This window comes from Carcharhinus amblyrhynchos, chromosome 9, assembly GCF_965287045.1.
Source record: "Carcharhinus amblyrhynchos chromosome 9, sCarAmb.v2.hapA, whole genome shotgun sequence".
NCBI lineage: Eukaryota > Metazoa > Chordata > Chondrichthyes > Carcharhiniformes > Carcharhinidae > Carcharhinus > Carcharhinus amblyrhynchos.
Window position 1 is genome coordinate 91,880,566 of NC_137332.1, and position 18,059 is coordinate 91,898,624.

An 18,059-nucleotide genomic window follows, 5' to 3' on the forward strand; every position below is an offset into this window, starting at 1 on the left:
TGTCAGAAGGTTGTAGGTTCAAGTCTCACTCCTGAGAATTGAGCACTGAGGTTGATATTCCAGTGTAATACTGAGCAAGTGCTGCATTGTTAACTGAGTTAAATCAAGACCATGTCTGCCCTTTCAGGTGAAACGATCCCATGCCACTACACTGTAGAAGAACAGAGGAGTTAACCCTAATGTCCTGGTCAATATGAATCCTGTAACCAACAGAATAAAAACAGAATATCTGAGGATTATCACATGAGAGCTTGCTGTGCACTCATTGGCTGCCACATTTCCAACATTACTACAAATTGCATGCCATTAACTGAAAGGTGATTTCCAGTGCCTGCAGTTTGTGGAAATGTTCTGCTTTCTGTGAAGTGGAAATTATAAACCCATCAATGCAGAAAGTATAGCAGCCCACAGTGACAATGACCAATATATTGTGTACTGGACTCTTACTGTAGGCTCCTGAGTATTTCAGTAAATACAACAGATTGACATCAACTAGATTGGGGTGAGCTTCAAAACATTAATTTGTCATCAGTTATACACCTACGCGGAAGATTGATAAAACATCAAACAAACTGCACACAAAATTCCACTTACCGGAAAATACAAATCAACCAAAATAGCAAAGTATCTGGAAGTAACTCAGGACCTTTCTGAGAATATTAAGTGGATCTTGGAAGAATGAACATATCATACTGCTATTATGCTGAGGTCTGCTGGGCTGAGGAAACTAGTCTGAAGAGTGTTAAGAACCCTGCTGAGGTTAAATGTGAGGGTGGCCTAAATCAGAGAAAAGAAACTTGGAACGCTGGTTCTTAACTGTTTATTTTGCAACTTGATAATAAAGTGAGGGAAGAGATGAAAGCCAGTGAGGAAATATTCAGTCTTGTAAATCTTAAAATTACAAAATATTTATTGAACTGTAAAATACACAAGAAAGGTAACAGGACAAAACAAAATTTACAATTAACTACCATATTGTTACATAACATGAGAACACAAGAAATAGCAGGAGTAGGCCATCTAGCCCTTCGAGCCTGCCCCGCCATTCAATAAGATCATGGCTGATCTGTCGTGTCTCAGTTCCACATTCCCGCCCTCTCCCCATAACCCTTAATCCCCTCGCTTATCAAAACCCATCAACCCGCGTCTTAAAAATATTTAGCGAGGCAGCCTCCACCACCTCAACAGGCAGAGAATTCCAGAGATTCACCACCCTTTGAGTGAAGAAGTTCCTCCTCAACTCCGTTCTAAACCGTTACCCAGACAGTATACTTCAATTACCTGCATCCAAATCTTATCTATTTTAGTGACTTCAGGAATTCACCTTCCCTAGAACATCCCATAGGTTTTAACACTCTGAACAGAATCCAGCAATTACCACAAAGAACATTTCTTTTGGGAAACGCTTTGGCGTTGAACCACAGGGATCTAACACAGACAGAATCTTTGGCACAAAAATTTGTTTTTCTGAGAGCTGCGTTTGCAACTGGATATGGCTGTGACTTCAGTAACTAGACTACTGGTCTCCACTTTGCTGAAGTAAATATAAGCTCCCGTTCCACAATGCAACATCTGTATATCATAAGTGCTCAGTGCATCTAAATGCCTATCAGTTTCTTTTTTATCTGATTCTTTAATTTTCATTAAATTTCATCTTCCTAACAAGAGACTACTAATTCAACATACTCAGGATAGAGTACAAACATTACCCATGTTATTCGTCAAACACTGATCATATGAAGAGGATCTGTCTATAATTTATGTCACCAACATAAATTGGGTCTGATTCTACTTCACATCAGTTCCTGAGAGGTGCCTCACTTTACTAACACACACACATATAAAGGAAAACTCAACGCTACAAACTGAATTTCTTTAAAATGCCTGTCTGGGTCTCAATTAGTGACACAGAAAGGAACTCTTTTTCAACACACAAACTGACCAATTATTAGAGTTCCATCATCACAAGGGTTCACAGACTAATCAGTTTCTACTCCTGGAAGACACACTTCCCCCAGGTGAGTTGGACAGCACTTTAATTCCCAACTCTCTGCCCTTTTGACTCTATTCACCACAATGCTTCTGTCGCCATCAATCTGGTTTAAACATTCCCTCATATCCAATCCTCTAGACAAGGGCCACATTTCGATATTTTTCTCACTCAAGGGGTTGATTCGAGTTTCAGAAAAATAAAGTGTGACAGAGTTAAACATTAATTTTTGAATTACCTGACATATGAACAGGAACAACTGGCATAAAAAAGGTCAAAACAATGAATTGATGCTTTTTTAAAATGAGTAATCAGTAAATGAGAGTCCAACTCACTCCAAGTCTCAGAAGCCCCCTCTCTCACCTCTCACACCTCTCACACACATCCCTCTCTTGATACATACACATCCTCTGTTACAAATACATATACCACCATTCTCTCCCTCTCTGTTGTACAAACATCTCCCTCATGCACCCTCTCTCTTTCTATTGCACACAGCCAAACACACACAAACACACATGTACACCATCCTCTCACATGCAAGCATTGACTCCACATTTTACTTCCTCAAATACACATGTACACCTCCTCATACATTTGCACAGACCCCACACTCATGCAAATGCTACCACCTCATATGGCCAGATAGAGGGGATTCATAGGCCACAGTCTTGCCCATGGGTCACCATTTGGACAAGCCTGCCTTAGGAAGTTGGAGGAGTGAGCCTTGACACAAACCACAAAGGGTTAATTCACAGTGTGACTACTCTGATGGAGCAGGAGGCTTAATGACCTAACAATTTCTTGTACACTTCACAACGTAATGATTTCTCCAGTGTGAATCTTTTGATGTCGCAGGAGATTCCATGACTGCGAGAATGACTTGTCACAAACCTTGCACCTGAAGGGTTTCTCCCCTGTGTGCATCCTCTGATGCTGAAGGAGGCTTGATGACTGTGTGAATGATTTGTCACACTGCTCACATTTGAAGGGTTTCTCCCCTGTGTGAGTACGTTTGTGCTTGCAGAGCTCCGATGATGATGGGAATGATTTGTCACAAACTGCACATCTGAATGGTTTCTCTCCTGTGTGGCTCCTCTGATGGAGCAAAAGATCTGAAGACTGTGAGAAAGATTTGTCACATACCTCACACTTGAATGGTTTCTCCCCTGTGTGAGTACTCTGATGTCGCAGGAGATGCCATGACTGTGAGAATGATTTGTTACACACCTCACAAGTGAAGGGTTTCTCCCCAGTGTGAATCCTTTGATGTTTCAGGACACTTGATGACTGCGAAAATGATTTGTCACATAGCCCACACTTGAAGGGTTTCTCTCCTGTGTGTGTGCGTTTATGTCTGGAGAGACCTGATGATGACGAGAATGATTTGTCACACATGTCACACTTGAAGGGTTTCTCCCCTGTGTGAGTGCGTTTGTGTCTGCAGAGATCTGATGATGACAAAAAAGATTTCTCACACACCTCACACCTGAACAATTTCTGCTCTGTGTGAATCCTCTGATGGAGCTGGAGCCGTGATGACTGCGAGAATGATTTGTCACACACCTCACACATGAATATTTTCTCCTCTGTGTGAATCCTCTGATGGCGCAGGAGTAGGAATGACTGCAAGAATGATTTGTCACACAGATCACATTTGAATGGTTTCTCCCCTGTGTGAATGCGGTGATGTATACGAAGGTACGATGAGTCTGAGAATGATTTGACACACAGCCCACACTTGAATGGTTTCTCCCCTGTGTGAATGAGCCGATGTTTTAGCAAGTTTGCTGATTGCACAAATCCCTTTTTGCACACATCACATTCAAAAGGCTTCTCCCCAGTGTGAATGCGTCGATGATTCTCGAATGTTGAAGGATACGTAAAAGTTCGATTGCAGACCTCACACTTGAATGGTTTCTCTTCCATATGGCTGTTGTGTTTCTGGTAGGACAAAAGATGCACATGTGTTCGGAGATCTTATGAGCCTGTGCAGCGACCTCACACACCTAAAACGTGAATAGCCTCTTACCTGTAGGAATGCAACAGTGGTTCATGAGGCTTGATGAATGATTGAAGCTCTCACCACACTTGGAGCTCAATCACACTTCTTCCCAGCCTCATACTAACCAATCACCCACAGCCAAACTTCAGAGAGGTTGGTTTTGCTGGAAGGCTCCAAAACACTGACCAGTTTCAGATCTGATGATATATTAAAGTTCCCCTGCCGGACCGATTTCCTGTTTTGTGCAATGCTGTGAAGGAACTGGATGTCTTCCCACAATTGTGCAGCTGTTCTTTGATAATGGTCAGGATCTATCTGTGGTGTCTATCTTCTCTGTATTCTCTGGTGTAGTATAGTGCAATCCTTCTGTAAAACAGGGAAAGGAAACATGATTTCCTCCAATTCCCATGGCTTCCTTGTCCTGAAAGGACTGAATTTTCAGTTTTTATTAACATCTTCATGGGAACTGAGTGTCACCGGGTAAGACAGCATTTATTCCTAATTGCCTTTGAGAAGGTGGTAGTGAGCAGCATTTTGTAAACCGCTGCAATCCACATGTTGTAGTTACACCCACAGTGAGTTAGGGAATGTTAGAGGAAATAAGGATAGTCTGGCACTGAAAGACTAATAAATGAGGGGTAGACAAATTTAGAAATGAATATAGTACAGAAAAAGTATGATTTAATTGGAATCACAAAGGTACAGTTGTGCAGAAACACATGTATCCACTGTTAGAGATTTTAAATATGTACACCTTGGCCAAATACAGACTGCCCCAAGACACAATGGGATGAAAGCTAAGTGAGATTTACCACATACTTTAAGAACAATACAGCCACAGAGCACACTTTTTATCAGTATAGTTCCCAGAAACTAACATGAAAGGGGAAATTCAATTTTTACTGATAAAAAGTGCTTCACAGAGAGTGGGAGCAAGAATTTTTGAACTCTATGAACTACAAAATTGAGAGACAGTGGGAAAGGTACATTTGAACTCTATTACCAAGTAATTGAAATTGTTAAGAGACAAGTAAGTGGATGAGAGTTTCAGGATTATCCGGACTAATGAATTCTCAAACTGTCAAACAGTAGGATATAATTGGCCAATGTAAATACCCCATATTAACATAATTGGTCCATCCTACTAAGATGGACAGAGTAGGCAGGCAGATGAATTCTGAAGAAGTATAATTACAGAAAATACTAATCACGTAATTAGATTATTTCAAACTGTCTCAAAATTGCTGTACCTCCATGATTGGAACCGGGCCTGGGCAATAAAGTACATGTTCAAACCAGAATTTATTGTCTCCGATCAATTCTTTGTGTGTGCTGAGCTGTTTTAATAAAGAGATATCTCCTGCGTGAAGCCAGCAAAAACTCATACAGGGAGTTCCAGGATTTTGCTGCAGCGAGTGAATAAATGGAATAGATTTCCAAATCATGATGGTGAGTGACTTGGAGTGAAACCTGCATATGGTGATGCTCACTGATATTTGTTGTCTTTGTCCTTCTAGAAGGTAGCGGTCATGGGTTTAGAAGGAGCTGTTAAAGGAGACTTGAGTTACTGCTGTGAATCTTGCTGATAGTACAGAGCTGCCGCTGTGTGTCGGAGGTGGAAGCGTGACTAATTAAGGTGGTGGGTAGGGGGCCAATCAAGCTGGCTGCTTTGTCTTGGACAAAGCTTCCCAAGTTGGAGCTGCACAAATTCAGGCAAGTGGAGATATTCCATCACGCTCTGAACTTGTGCTTAGTAAATGGTGGATAGGTTTTGGGAAGTCAGGAAGCAAGTTACTCACCACTCGATTCAGTCTCTAACCTGCTGTAGTAGCCTCAGTATTTATAAGACTGGTCTAGTTCAGTTTCTGGTCAACGATAACTGCCAGGATGTTGATCATGGGGCATTCAATAATTCCACAACCAATGGATCAGATCTGAGATCTGAAGTCATGCCACATCCAGTTGTGAATGGTGGTGGACAACTAAAAACTCATTGGAAGATGTGACTGGACAAATACTTTCATCCTTAATCATGGGGGAGTCTGAAACAGTGAAAAAAGGCTGAAACCTTTGCAAATACTTTCAGCCCAATGTACTGAGTGATTGATCCATCTCAGTCTCTTCCTGAGGACCCCAACATCACAGATGCCAGTCTTCAGCCAATTTGATTTGTTCCATGTAATATCAAAAAATGACTGATGACATTGGATACTGTAAAGGGTATGGCCCTGAAGATTTGTGCACCAGAACTTGCCACACCCCTATCCAAGCTGTTCCAACACAGCAACAGCACTAATATCTACCCAGCAATGTGGAAAATTGCACAGGTATGTCCTGTACATAATTATGGCCAATTATGTAATCTACCCTCATTAAGGAGGAAATTGCGAGGCATCTTGAAGGCAATTGCTTGATAGGGCAGACGCAGCACGGTTTCATTAAAGGGAAGTCGTGTCTGACAAATTTACTGGAGTTCTATGAGGATGTGTCTAGGGCGGTGGATAGAGGAGAGCCGGTGGATGTGGTCTTTCTGGATTTTCAGAAGGCGTTTGACAAAGTACCTCATAAGAGGTTATTGCAGAAGGTCAAGGGACTTGGAGTTGGGGGTAGGGTGTTAGCGTGGATAGAGGATTGGTTGTCAAATAGGAGGCAGAGAGTGGGGGTCAACGGGTGCTATTCGGATTGGCGGATGGTGACTAGTGGAGTGCCCCAGGGGTCGGTGCTGGGGCCTCAGCTTTTTACCATTTATATAGATGATTTGGAGGAGGGAACCGAGTGTAGGGTGTCGAAATTTGCGGATGACACCAAGATTGGGGGAACGGCAAATTGTGTGGAGGGTGTGGAGAATCTACAGAAGGATCTAGATAGGCTGGGCGAATGGGCCAGGAAATGGCAAATGGAATTTAATGTTGGCAAGTGTGAGGTGGTCCACTTTGGTAGGAAGAATGGTAGGAAGGACTATTACTTACGGGGCGAAAAACTGCAGCAGGCGACGGTGCAGAGGGACCTCGGGGTCCTTGTGCATGAGTCGCAAAAACCCAGCTTGCAGGTGCAACAGGTGGTCAGGAAGGCGAATGGGATGCTGGCCTTCATAGCGAAGGGGATTGAATATAAAAGTAGGGAGGTCTTGCTGCAGCTGTATAGGGCATTGGTGAGGCCGCAGCTGGAGTACTGTGTGCAGTTTTGGGCGCCGCACCTGCGCAAAGATATTTTGGCCTTGGAGGGAGTGCAGAGGAGGTTTACTAGGCTGATACCGGAGTTGAGGGGGTTGAACTATGAGGAGAGGCTGAATAAACTAGGCTTGTACTCATTGGAGTTTAGAAGAATGAGGGGAGATCTCATTGAGACGTATAAGATGATGAATGGGATGGATAGGATAGAGGTGGAGAGACTCTTCCCACTGAAAAAAGACAGGACTAGGGGGCACAGCCTCAAGATAAAGGGGGGGCGTTTTAGAACGGAGTTGAGGAGGAACTTCTTCACTCAAAGGGTGGTGAATCTCTGGAATTCTCTACCCATTGAAGTGGTGGAGGCTGCCTCGCTAAATATTTTCAAGAAGCGGGTTGATGGGTTTTTGATAAGAGAGGGGATTAAGGGTTATGGGGAGAGGGCCGGAAAGTGGAACTGAGCCACGACTGATCAGCCATGATCTTATTGAATGGTGGGGCAGGCTCAAAGGGCCAGATGGCCTACTCCTGCTCCTATTTCTTATGTTCTTATGTTCTTATGTCAGCAAAGTGATGGAAGGGGTCATCGATCAAGCAGCACTCACTCAAATAACTGCCTCATTGGTGCTCAATTTGGGTGCCACTATGGTCACTCATCAGTTCTTAACCTCATTACAGCCTTAGTCCAAACAAGTTGTACTTCAGGAGGTGAGGGGAGAATGATACCCATGACATCAATATTGCATTTGACCAAGTATGGCATCATGGAACCTCAGAAAATGTGGAATCAATGGGAATTGGGGGGAAACACTCCACTGGTTGGAGCACAAGAGGAAGATGTTTGCGATTGTTGGAGGTCAATCATCTCAGTTCCAGTATATTTGTTCCACAGAAGTGCCAGGCAATGACCATCTCCAACAAGAGAATCCAACAACTGGCCCTTGACATGCAATGGCATTGTCATCGTTGAATCCCCCTCTATCAACATCCTGGGGTTACTACTGACCAGAAACTGAACTGGAGAATTGTGTCTAATTCACTTCCTGACTCCCCAAAGCCTATCGACCATTTACATGGCACAAGACAGCAGTGTGACAGAATACTCTCCATTCATGAGTGCAGCCACAACATCCGACTAGTCATGAGCTGCCTTCTTGATATCACATTGCAGTGAATCAAATTGACAGAAGACTAGCATCCGTGATGCTGGGGACTTCAGAAGGAACTCAAGGTGGATCATCAACTTGGCATTTCTGGCTGAAGAACAAATGTTTTAACGTTACGTTTTGCACTGATGTGCTGGGTTTCCCCATCATTGAGGACAGGGACATTTGTCTACCTTCATCCTCTATTGTTCACCACTATTCACATCTGGGTATTTACAGAGCACAGATCTGGCGTGTTGATTGTGGTGTAGATCTACCAGTTTGGACTTACAAGTGGCACATAACATTTGCACCATACAAGTGTCAGGCAATGAACATCTCCAACAAGAGAAGTTCTAACCATCATCCCTTGAGGGACTGTCAAATCCCTCACTATCAACATCCCAGGGTTTACCACTGACCAGAAATTGAACTGGACTAGCCATATAAATACTATGGCTAACAGGGCATGTCAAAGGCTAGGAATCCTGCAGCTAGTAACTCACGTCTTGACTCGGAAAAATCTGTCCACTTTCTACAAGTCACAAGTCAGGAGTGCAATGGGATATTCCCCACTTGTCTGGGTGAGTGCAGCTCTAAAATACATTCAAAAAACTTGGCGTGATCTGGGACAAAGCAGCCCGCTTGATTGCTACTCCTTCCACAAATATTCAATCCCTCCATTACCAATGAACAAGCTGTGGCTGTACGTACCATCTACAAGATGCATTGTAGGAACTCATCAAGGTTCCTTAGGCAGCACCTTCCAAACCCATGACCGTTATCATCTAGAAAGACAAAAGCAGCAGATACCTGGGAACAGTATCACCTGGAGTCACCACCAAATCACTCACCATCCTAACTTGGAAATATATTACTGTTCCTCACTGTCTCCAAGTTAAATTCCTAGAACACCCTCCTTAACAGATCTATGGGTGTACCTACACCAAACGGACTGCAACAGTTCAAGAAGGCAGCTAATCCCCACCTTTGTTGACATTTAGACAAAGATTGCAATGAGGTCAGGAGCTGCATATTCCTGGTGCAACTCAACTGAGCATCAGGGAGCAGGTTGTTTCTCATAGTGCTGTCTAACAGCCTGAGCACTGTTGATGGCACTACTGATGAACCCTTTCATCACTTTGCTGATGGTCACAATGAGTAATAATTGGACACCCAAATCCCCTGAGTTTTCTTTTAAATTAGTGATGGCAATGCCATTGAGCATCAAGGGATGATGGTTAGCTTCTTTGTTGTTAGAGATGGTCATTGCTTGGCACTGTGTGACATGAATGTTATGTGCCATGACCTGGATATTGTCCAGGTCTTGCTGCATTTGGACTTGGACTTGGACTGCTTCAGTATCTGAGGAGTTTTGAATGGTGCTGAACATTCTGTAGTCATCAGCCAACATCCCCTTTTTTGTTCTTATGATGGAAAGAAGGTCATTAATGAAGCAGCTGAAGATGTTTGGGCCAAGGATATAACCCTGAGACACCCCTGCAGTGATGATCCAGAACAGAAATGATTGACCTCCAACAGCCACAACTATCTTACTTTGTGCTAGGTATGATTCTAACCAGCAGAGAGTTTTCCCCAATTCTTATTGATTCTCATTTTGCTACACGTGGTCAAATGCTGCCTTGATGTTAAGGACAGTTGCTGTCACCTCACCTCTGAAATTCAGTTCTTTTGTCCATGTTTGAAGCATGTGATAAGTCAGGAGTCGAGTGATCCTAGCAGAACATAAACTGTCAGTGAGAACGTTTCTGATCGCACTGTCGATAATCTTTTTCAATCCTTTGCTAAGGATCGAGAGAAGACTGATGGATGGTAATTAGCTGAGTTTGTCTTGCTTTTTGTGGACAGAACATACATGGCCAATTTTGCACAGTGCCAGGTAAACGCCAGTGGTGTAACTGTACTGGATCAGCTTGGTGAGGGCATAGCAGGTTTTAGAGCACTGGTCGTCAGTACTGTTGCTGGAATATTGTCAGGGCTCATAGCCTTTGCAGTATCCAGTGTCTTTTGCTGTTCTTTGGATATCGGTGGAGTGAGTTTAATTGGCTGAAGATTGTCATGTGCGTTGTTGGGCACCTCAGGAGGAAGCAAGGATGGCTCATCCACTCAGCACTTCTGGGGATGTTTGAAAATGCGTCAGTCTTGTCTTATACTGAGCTCCCCCACCACTGGGAAGAAAATGTGTGAAATGTCCTCCTCCAGTGAGTTGTTTAATTGTCCGTCACCATTCGTGACTGGAATGTGTAGGGCAGCAGAGCTTAGATCTGATCTAATCCATTGCTTGTGGGATCACTCAGCTCTATCAATTGCTGCTTCTACAGCTTGGCATGTAAGTAGTCCTGTGTTACGGTATCATCAAGTTGACATCTGGTGCTGCTCCTGGTATGTTATCCTGCACTCTTTATTGAATAAGGGCTAATCCCTCAGCTTGATAAAAACAATAGAGTGGGTGATGTGCCAGACCAAGAGGTTGCAGTTTGTGGTTGAATATAATCCGCTGCTGATGACTCACAGTACCTCATGGATGCCCAGTTTTGAGTTGCTGGGTTTGTTTGAAATCTATCTTAATTAGCACTATGATAGTATCACAGTATCATATGACAGAGAGTATCCTCAATATAATGAGGGGACTTTGTTTCCACAAGACTGTGACCTAACATGGACAATGCATCTTTGACAAGTAGACTGGTGAGAATTTAGATTTTCCCTCTTGTTGGTTTCCTCACCACCTGCCCCAGACCCAGTCTAGCAGCTTTGTCCTTTAGGACTCAGCCAATTGGTCCAGGAGCTGCCACTGAGCCACCTCTCAGTGATGGACACTGAAGTTCTCACCCAGAGTAAATTCTGTGCTTTTGACAGCATCAATTCTTCTGCCAATTAGTCAATGTTTAACATGGAGGAAGGAAGGAGTGATTCATCAGTTGAGGGAGGTGGACATTTCCGTAAGTGGCATCCAGCAGATTTCCTTGCCCATATTTAAACTGATGTCATGAAACCCCCATAAGTTCAGAAACAGGGAAACACCCTCCTGATCATGTCCCACTGTGCCTCCAATTTCTGGTGGATTTGTCCTGCTGCAGGGACAGGATGTACCCAGTGAGGGTGATGGTGGCGTCTAGGACATCATAGCCTAGGCGTGATTCAGTGAGTATGACAATGTCAGCTTGCTTGACTAGTCTATGAGTCAACTAGGGCAGCAAGGTGACACAGTGGTTAGCACTGTTGCCTCAGTGCCAGGGACCTGGGTTCAATTCCTGGTTTGGGTCACTATCCGAGTGGAGTCTGCAAATTCTCCTCATGTCTGCGTGGGTTTCCTCCAGGTGCTCCACTTTCATCCCACAGTCTGAAAGACATGCTGGTTAGATGCATTGGCCATGCTAAATTCTCCCTGTGTACCTGAACTGGTGCTGGAGTCTGATGACTAAGGGATTTTCAGTAATTTCAACTTCATTAAAAATACTTGTGATGAATAAACTTTTAAAAAAAACTCTACCAATTTTGCAACAAACCTCCAGATGTTTGTAAGGAGAACTTTCCAGGGCCGGCAAACTGAGTTTACCGTTGTCGTTTAAGTGCTTTGGTTGATATCAAGTCCGAGTTCATTGCAGTGCGAATAGTTATTTATACAACTTAAATTTCACCAACTGTTGTAACGTGTTCTGATTCCCAAGTCCCCAGATTTATACCAAAATCCCTGACATTAGCGCAGTGATGATAGCACTGCCACCTCCTCAGTTAGAGTATGTTTCACAGTGAACTCCAATCTACGATTCCCCTGTGTGGGTATCAGGTACAAGTCTTTTCTATTTTCCGAAAAATGTCACACACCCTCTGTTTCCAGCAGGGCACTGGATAGTGAGCAGAAGACAAGGTGGCTACTTTTTTTCCTCTGCCCAAACCCACATCTTCCCAGGCACGAGGGCAATGAAAAAGGCAGTCCAGTAGAGCACAAAAAGGGCTATCAATTCACTATGAGTTAGTGTCACACTGGCAAAGACCAATTTTAGACTTAAGACTGTGTGTTTAAAAAACTCTCAGGACCAATGTTAATTCAATGGAAATTTTGAAATGTCTCCCTTTCTTTTTGAGAATTATTTGAAGAAATTACAGTGGGCAAGAAAACGTCAGAAGCTGAGGAAAATATGGTTCTGGTTTATCTGAGGAAATTAGATAAACTGCACTCACTCAGACCAGGCATCCCAAATTCAGCTATCAGACAAAGCACTGGCCAAAACTGTCAATTCAAGCCCAGACTCTTTGGAAAAGCTGAGGCCTTAAGAATTTTTAAATGCTAAATATTTAAAGAAGGCATTAAAAGACATTTCAATAAATGTGTCTCTGCCCCTCCCAGATACTAACACCTCACCTTCTCATATTCAGCAATGACCCATCAACAAAACTCAGCCTGTAAATCAGAAGGGAAATACTTCCAATAAACACACTCAATATCCAACACACAGCTCCAATCAAACAGCTCAGCACAAAGCACCGAGTAAACAGGTCTCTCAGCTGGATCTTCTCACACAGCATAAGGGGCATTTCCACACCTGATTCCCCACAGGATAGTCAGACTGCCTGAACATTAGTGTGGATATGATGCAATGTAATTATTATAAATTCTGCTCCTTCACTCACCATCTCCTGACTTGGTTTTCAGTCCCTACAGGAAGTGAAGCAGCTGTGAAAGAGGAAGAGGAGAGAATGGGCAGAGTGGGTGGGCTCTCTGATTGACGTCTCTCACAGCCAATCCAAATATTTCTGGAGTAACAGGAGTTTCCTGAAGTTTGGGAAACTGACCAGGGAAACGGAGGAGACTTTGAGCAGCAGATCAGGTGGGATTTAAACTTGTCATTGTCCCATCTGAATAAAACATCACTTATTGCAGCTGCTGTTGTAGGTCCAAAAATGTGCAGGTTAGCTGGATTGGCCATGCTAAGTTGCCCCTTAGTATCGGGGGACTTAGCTAGGGTAAATACATGGGGATAGGGCCTAGGTGAGATTGTGGTCAGTGCAGACTCAATGGGCCGAATGGCCTCCTTCTGCACTGTAGGATTCTATGATTCCCCCTGGTAAATGTTTGACAGAGATTTCTAGAGTGGAAGTAGCATTCTTCATCCTGGGAGGCTTTCAAACTTACAACTTCAGTGTGGGATGTGTGGCTTCCGATGAGTTTGACAGCAGATCAGAAGAGGAAGACTCACAGCGTACCAAACAAGTGATGATGTACAGTGGTGAGATCAGCACAGGTACAGGAGAGAGGGATACTGGAGAAGGTGACAAGGGAGCAATGATCGTGGTTGTGGCGTATGTGGCAGGCAGGCAGGCATGTGGAGAGCGGGTACATGGTAAAATGGCAGAGGGAGTAACAGAGGAGAGGGTGCAAGGGAAAGAGAGTGAGACACAGAAGAGAGAAAGCAAATTGAATGCACTGTGCTCCCTCATATTACCAGTGATCCAGGAACAATTCTGGCCATGGGTGACTGTGTGGAGTTTGCACATTCTCCCATGTCTGAGTGGGTTTCCTCCAGGTGTTTCAGTTTCCTCCTACGGTCCAGATGTACAAATTAGTTGGATTGGCCAATGTTAAATTGTCCCTTACTCTCCACAGATGTTTAGGTGGATTAGCCATGGTAAATGTGCAGGTTTACAGGGACAGAGCATGTGGGTGGGCCTAGGTAAGATACTCTTCTGGATAGTTCATGCAGATTTAATGGGCTGAATGCCCTCCTTTTGTACTGTTGGGATCCAATGGAGGGAGCACATGGAGAGGTGATACTGGAGAGAGGAGACTCGGGAAGACAGCACAGTAGAAAGAGGGAGACACAAGAGAGAGTCAGCACAGCAAAAAGGGGCACAGCAAAGAGAGGTCACAGAAAAGAAAGGTTAGGAGGGATAGAAGAAGTGGGTGGAGAGATTGCAATAATGCTTAAATAGTTACTTTAACTCAGGGAGTGATTCTGAACTGGGAAGTGACTCTGCTCAGGGTGCAACCTGTGTTCGGGAAGTGCTTAACTCTGGAGTGATTTACTCTGTGGAAATGGAATAAGTTCAGCTGAACAGTGGGAGCCGGGGAAGGAGACACTGGTAAAAGTAGTCTTGGGGGGGTTTAGGACAGTGCCTTTGAGAGCAGTGGTATTGATGATGTGAGTGGGCAGGAGCTATGCTTGTGGAAGCAGATGGTATATTCTGTGACAGAGGAGCCACCCAACATCTGACCTAGTTTCTGATTAAATATCATCTCAAGCTGAAACATTAAGTCTTAAGAAGGAAATCAGGACGGCTAAAAGAAGACATGAGGGTGCTTTGGCAGTCAAGGTGAAGGATTATCCTAAGAGCTTCTACAGATATATTAAGAGCAAAAGGATAGTAAGGGATAAAATTGATCCTCTTGAAGATCAAAGTGGTCGGCTTAAAGAAGAGGTGCCTGCTGCCTTGAGGCAAATCAGAGTAGATAAATCCCCAGTACGAGACAGGGTATTCCCTCAGACCTTGAAGGTGACTAGTGTTGAAATTGCAGGGGGCCCTAGCAGATATAGTTAAAATGTTGGTATCCATGGATGAGGTGCCAGATGATTGGAGGATAGCTCATGTTGTTCCATTGTTTAAAAAAGGCTGAAAAAGTAATCCGGGAAATAAAAGGCCGGCAAGCTTGATGTCAGTATAGGTAAATTATTGGAAGGAGTACTAAGAAATAGGATCTACAAATACTTGGATTGACAGGGACTTATTAGGGAGAGTCAACATGGCTTTGTGCATGGTAGGTCATGTTTAACCAATCTGTTAGAGTTTTTTTAAGGAGGATACCAAGAAAGTGGATGAAGGGAAAGCAGTGGATGTTGTCTACATGGACTTCAGTAAGATCTTTGACAAGGTCCCGCATGGGAGGTTAGTTAGGAAGGTTCAGTCGCTAGGTATATATGGAGAGGTAGTAAATTGGATTAGATATTGGCTCAGTGGAAGAAGCCAGCGAGTGGTAGTGGAAGATTGCTTCTCTGAGTGGAGGCCCATGACTGGTGGAGTGCCACAGGGATCAGTGCTGGGTCCATTGCTGTTTGTCATTTATATCAATGATCTGGATGATAATGTGGTAAATTGGAACAGCAAATTTGCTGATGATACAAAGATTGGAGGTGTAGTGGACAGTGAGGAAGGTTTTCAAAGCTTGCAGAGGGATTTGGACCATCTAGAAAAATAGGCTGAAAAATGGCAGATGGAGTTAATGCAGATAAGTGTGAGGTATTGAACTTTGGAAGGACAAACCAAGGAAGAACATACATGGTAAATGGTAGGACACTGAAGAGTGTAGTAGAACTGAGGGATTTGGGAATACAGATACATAATTCCCTAAAAGTGGCGTCACAGGTAGATAGGGTCATAAAGAGTGCTTTTGAAACATTGGCCTTTATAAATCGAAGTATTGAGTATAAGAGTTGGAATGTTATGGTGAGCTTGTATAAGACATTGGTGAGGCTGAATTTAGAGTATTGTGCGCAGTTTTGGTCACCTAATTACAGGAAGGATATTAATAAGGTTGAAAGAGTACAGACAAAGTTTACAAGGATGTTGCTGGGATTTGAGAAACTGAGTTACAGAGAAAGAGTGAATAGGTTAGGACTTTATTCCCTGGAGCGTAGAAGAATGAGGGGAGATTTGATACAGGTGTATAAAATTATGAAGGGTATAGATAGAGTGAATGCAAGCAGACTTTTTCCACTGAGGCTAGGGGAGAAAAAAACTAGAGGACATCGGTTAAGGGTGAAGGGGGATAAGTTTAAAGGAAATATTAGGGAGGGCTTCTTCACACAGAGAGTGGTGGGAGTGTGGCATGAGCTGCTAGATGAAGTGGGCAAATGCAGGCTTCCTTTTAACATTTAAGAAAAACTTGGACAGGTACATGGATGAGAGTGGGGTGGAGGGATATGATTCAGGTGCAGGTCAGTAGGATTAGGCAGAAAAATGGTTCGGCACAGCCAAGAAGGGCCAAAGGGCCTGTTTCTGTGCTGTAGTGTTCTATGGTTTTCTCTCCACAGATGATGTCTGACCTGCTGTGTATTTCCAGCAATTTTGTTTTCATTCTAAACCAAATTTTCAAGAAGTTGTTCAAATGCAGAAACAGATCATTCAGCCTATCTGCTTTCTACTGGTGTCCATGCTCCAGATGAGCTTTTTCCCTACCTATTTTATCTCACCCTGTCAGCAGATCCTTCTATTCCTTTCTCCCCCAACTACTTACCTGACTTCCCATCAAATATATCAAAACTATTTACCTCAACCATTCGTTGTGGGAGCAAATTCCACATTCTGATCATTCTGTTGGGAAAGAATTTTCTCCTGAATTCCTCATTGGATTTATTATTGACCAACTTATATTTCTGACCCCTAGTTTTGCATTCCCCCACAAAAGTGTTTTTCTCTCTTTGTTTAGCTCCAATTCTTCATTTTATAATTCATAATTTTAAAGATTTCTATGATGTCCTGTAGGCGATAGGAGCTATATTAATAATTATATTCCATGGCAACAAATTCTCCCTGAAGAGGATTTATAGCCATGTGGATAATCATACTCAGTGAAAGGGTGAAAAGATCAGTCAAGCACAGTAAGCATGCACAGTTTAATTGCATGATAGTACACCAGGGCACCAAGCTGTGGGCTGTTAATTCCCAGGCAAAGGAAAAAAATGTATGCTTATTCAAGCAATAGATACGGGCTACAGATGAAATAGGGAGTGAACTTCTGTGGGGTGTCAGTTTCTTTATCTATCTATGGCTCAGCTTGAGACAGTCCATTAGATCAAACATCTGGACGTGGGAGAAGTAACTGATAACTACAAACCTAGAAATAAGCTGGGATGTCAAGTATATCTTGTAACCATAGTTAGCTAACAGGATCAAACCTTTTGTACTGATTGGACAGTATAATTAAGAAAGCATGCAATGGTTCTAATTGGTTTTAACATTTCTGCCTTATGCATGATGTAACCCTAATCAATCATTGCAACTGAAGAGAGATAACTCTTATATTTTGATTGGAATATGTTAATTACTCATAATTAAATCTGAAAGTATGTCTGCTTTTGTATATCTGTACTCTGTACTAGCTTGCATTCCAGGGCCCTTGCTCTATATGGCTTGAATAAACAGCTGTTTGAAAGACTTTGTGAATTGGTCTGGCTACTTAAAGGAAACAAAGTTGTAATAAACTAAAAGGCTCGACACCAAACACTCCATTACATATCATCATATCATCCTACAGTGCAATTCAGCCCATCGAATCTGCACCAACTCAATCCTGCCCAGGCCCTACCCCATAACCCCATGTATTTACCGTAACTAGTCCCCTTGATATTAAGGGGTGACTTAGCATGGCCAATCCACCCAACCCAAACAGATGTCACAAAAGGCTAATCACAAACAACGCAGTTAACAAAAAAAATACAATTTCTAGTTATTCTCAAAATACATCCAGTTTTATTTATCTTCTAGAATCTTCTTTACTGATTTCTTCTGTTGGTATCTTTGCAATTGGGATGAGGCTTTCTTTTAAGACTTTAAGTTATGAGAGATCCAGCAAGTCTCTCTCTCTTCTCTCTCTCAGAGCTGAACTAAGCTGTTACTGGGCAGGTGGCAGGCGTTCTTCTACCATTTGTGCCACTGCTCCCATCTTTTATACCCCTGATGACATAACAACATCCCCACAATAGGATTGCTTTACAGGTTACCAAAGCATCAAA

The 18,059-nt window shown here is 43.1% G+C and overlaps 2 protein-coding genes across 2 annotated transcripts in view; both read right to left on the bottom strand.

Moving 5' to 3' along the window:
* LOC145348018 (uncharacterized) overlaps positions 1-18,059 on the bottom strand; it is a 649,120-nt gene that overhangs the window by 280,240 nt on the left and 350,821 nt on the right. The window lies entirely within an intron of this gene.
* Positions 1,046-18,059, bottom strand: part of LOC145347995 (uncharacterized) — a 39,786-nt gene continuing 22,772 nt past the window's right edge. Inside the window, exon 3 of the mRNA XM_080196072.1 lies at positions 1,046-3,892. Coding sequence (XP_080052198.1) covers positions 2,804-3,892 — 1,089 coding nt within the window. The 3' untranslated portion in view covers positions 1,046-2,803. The remainder of the gene's footprint in view (positions 3,893-18,059) is intronic.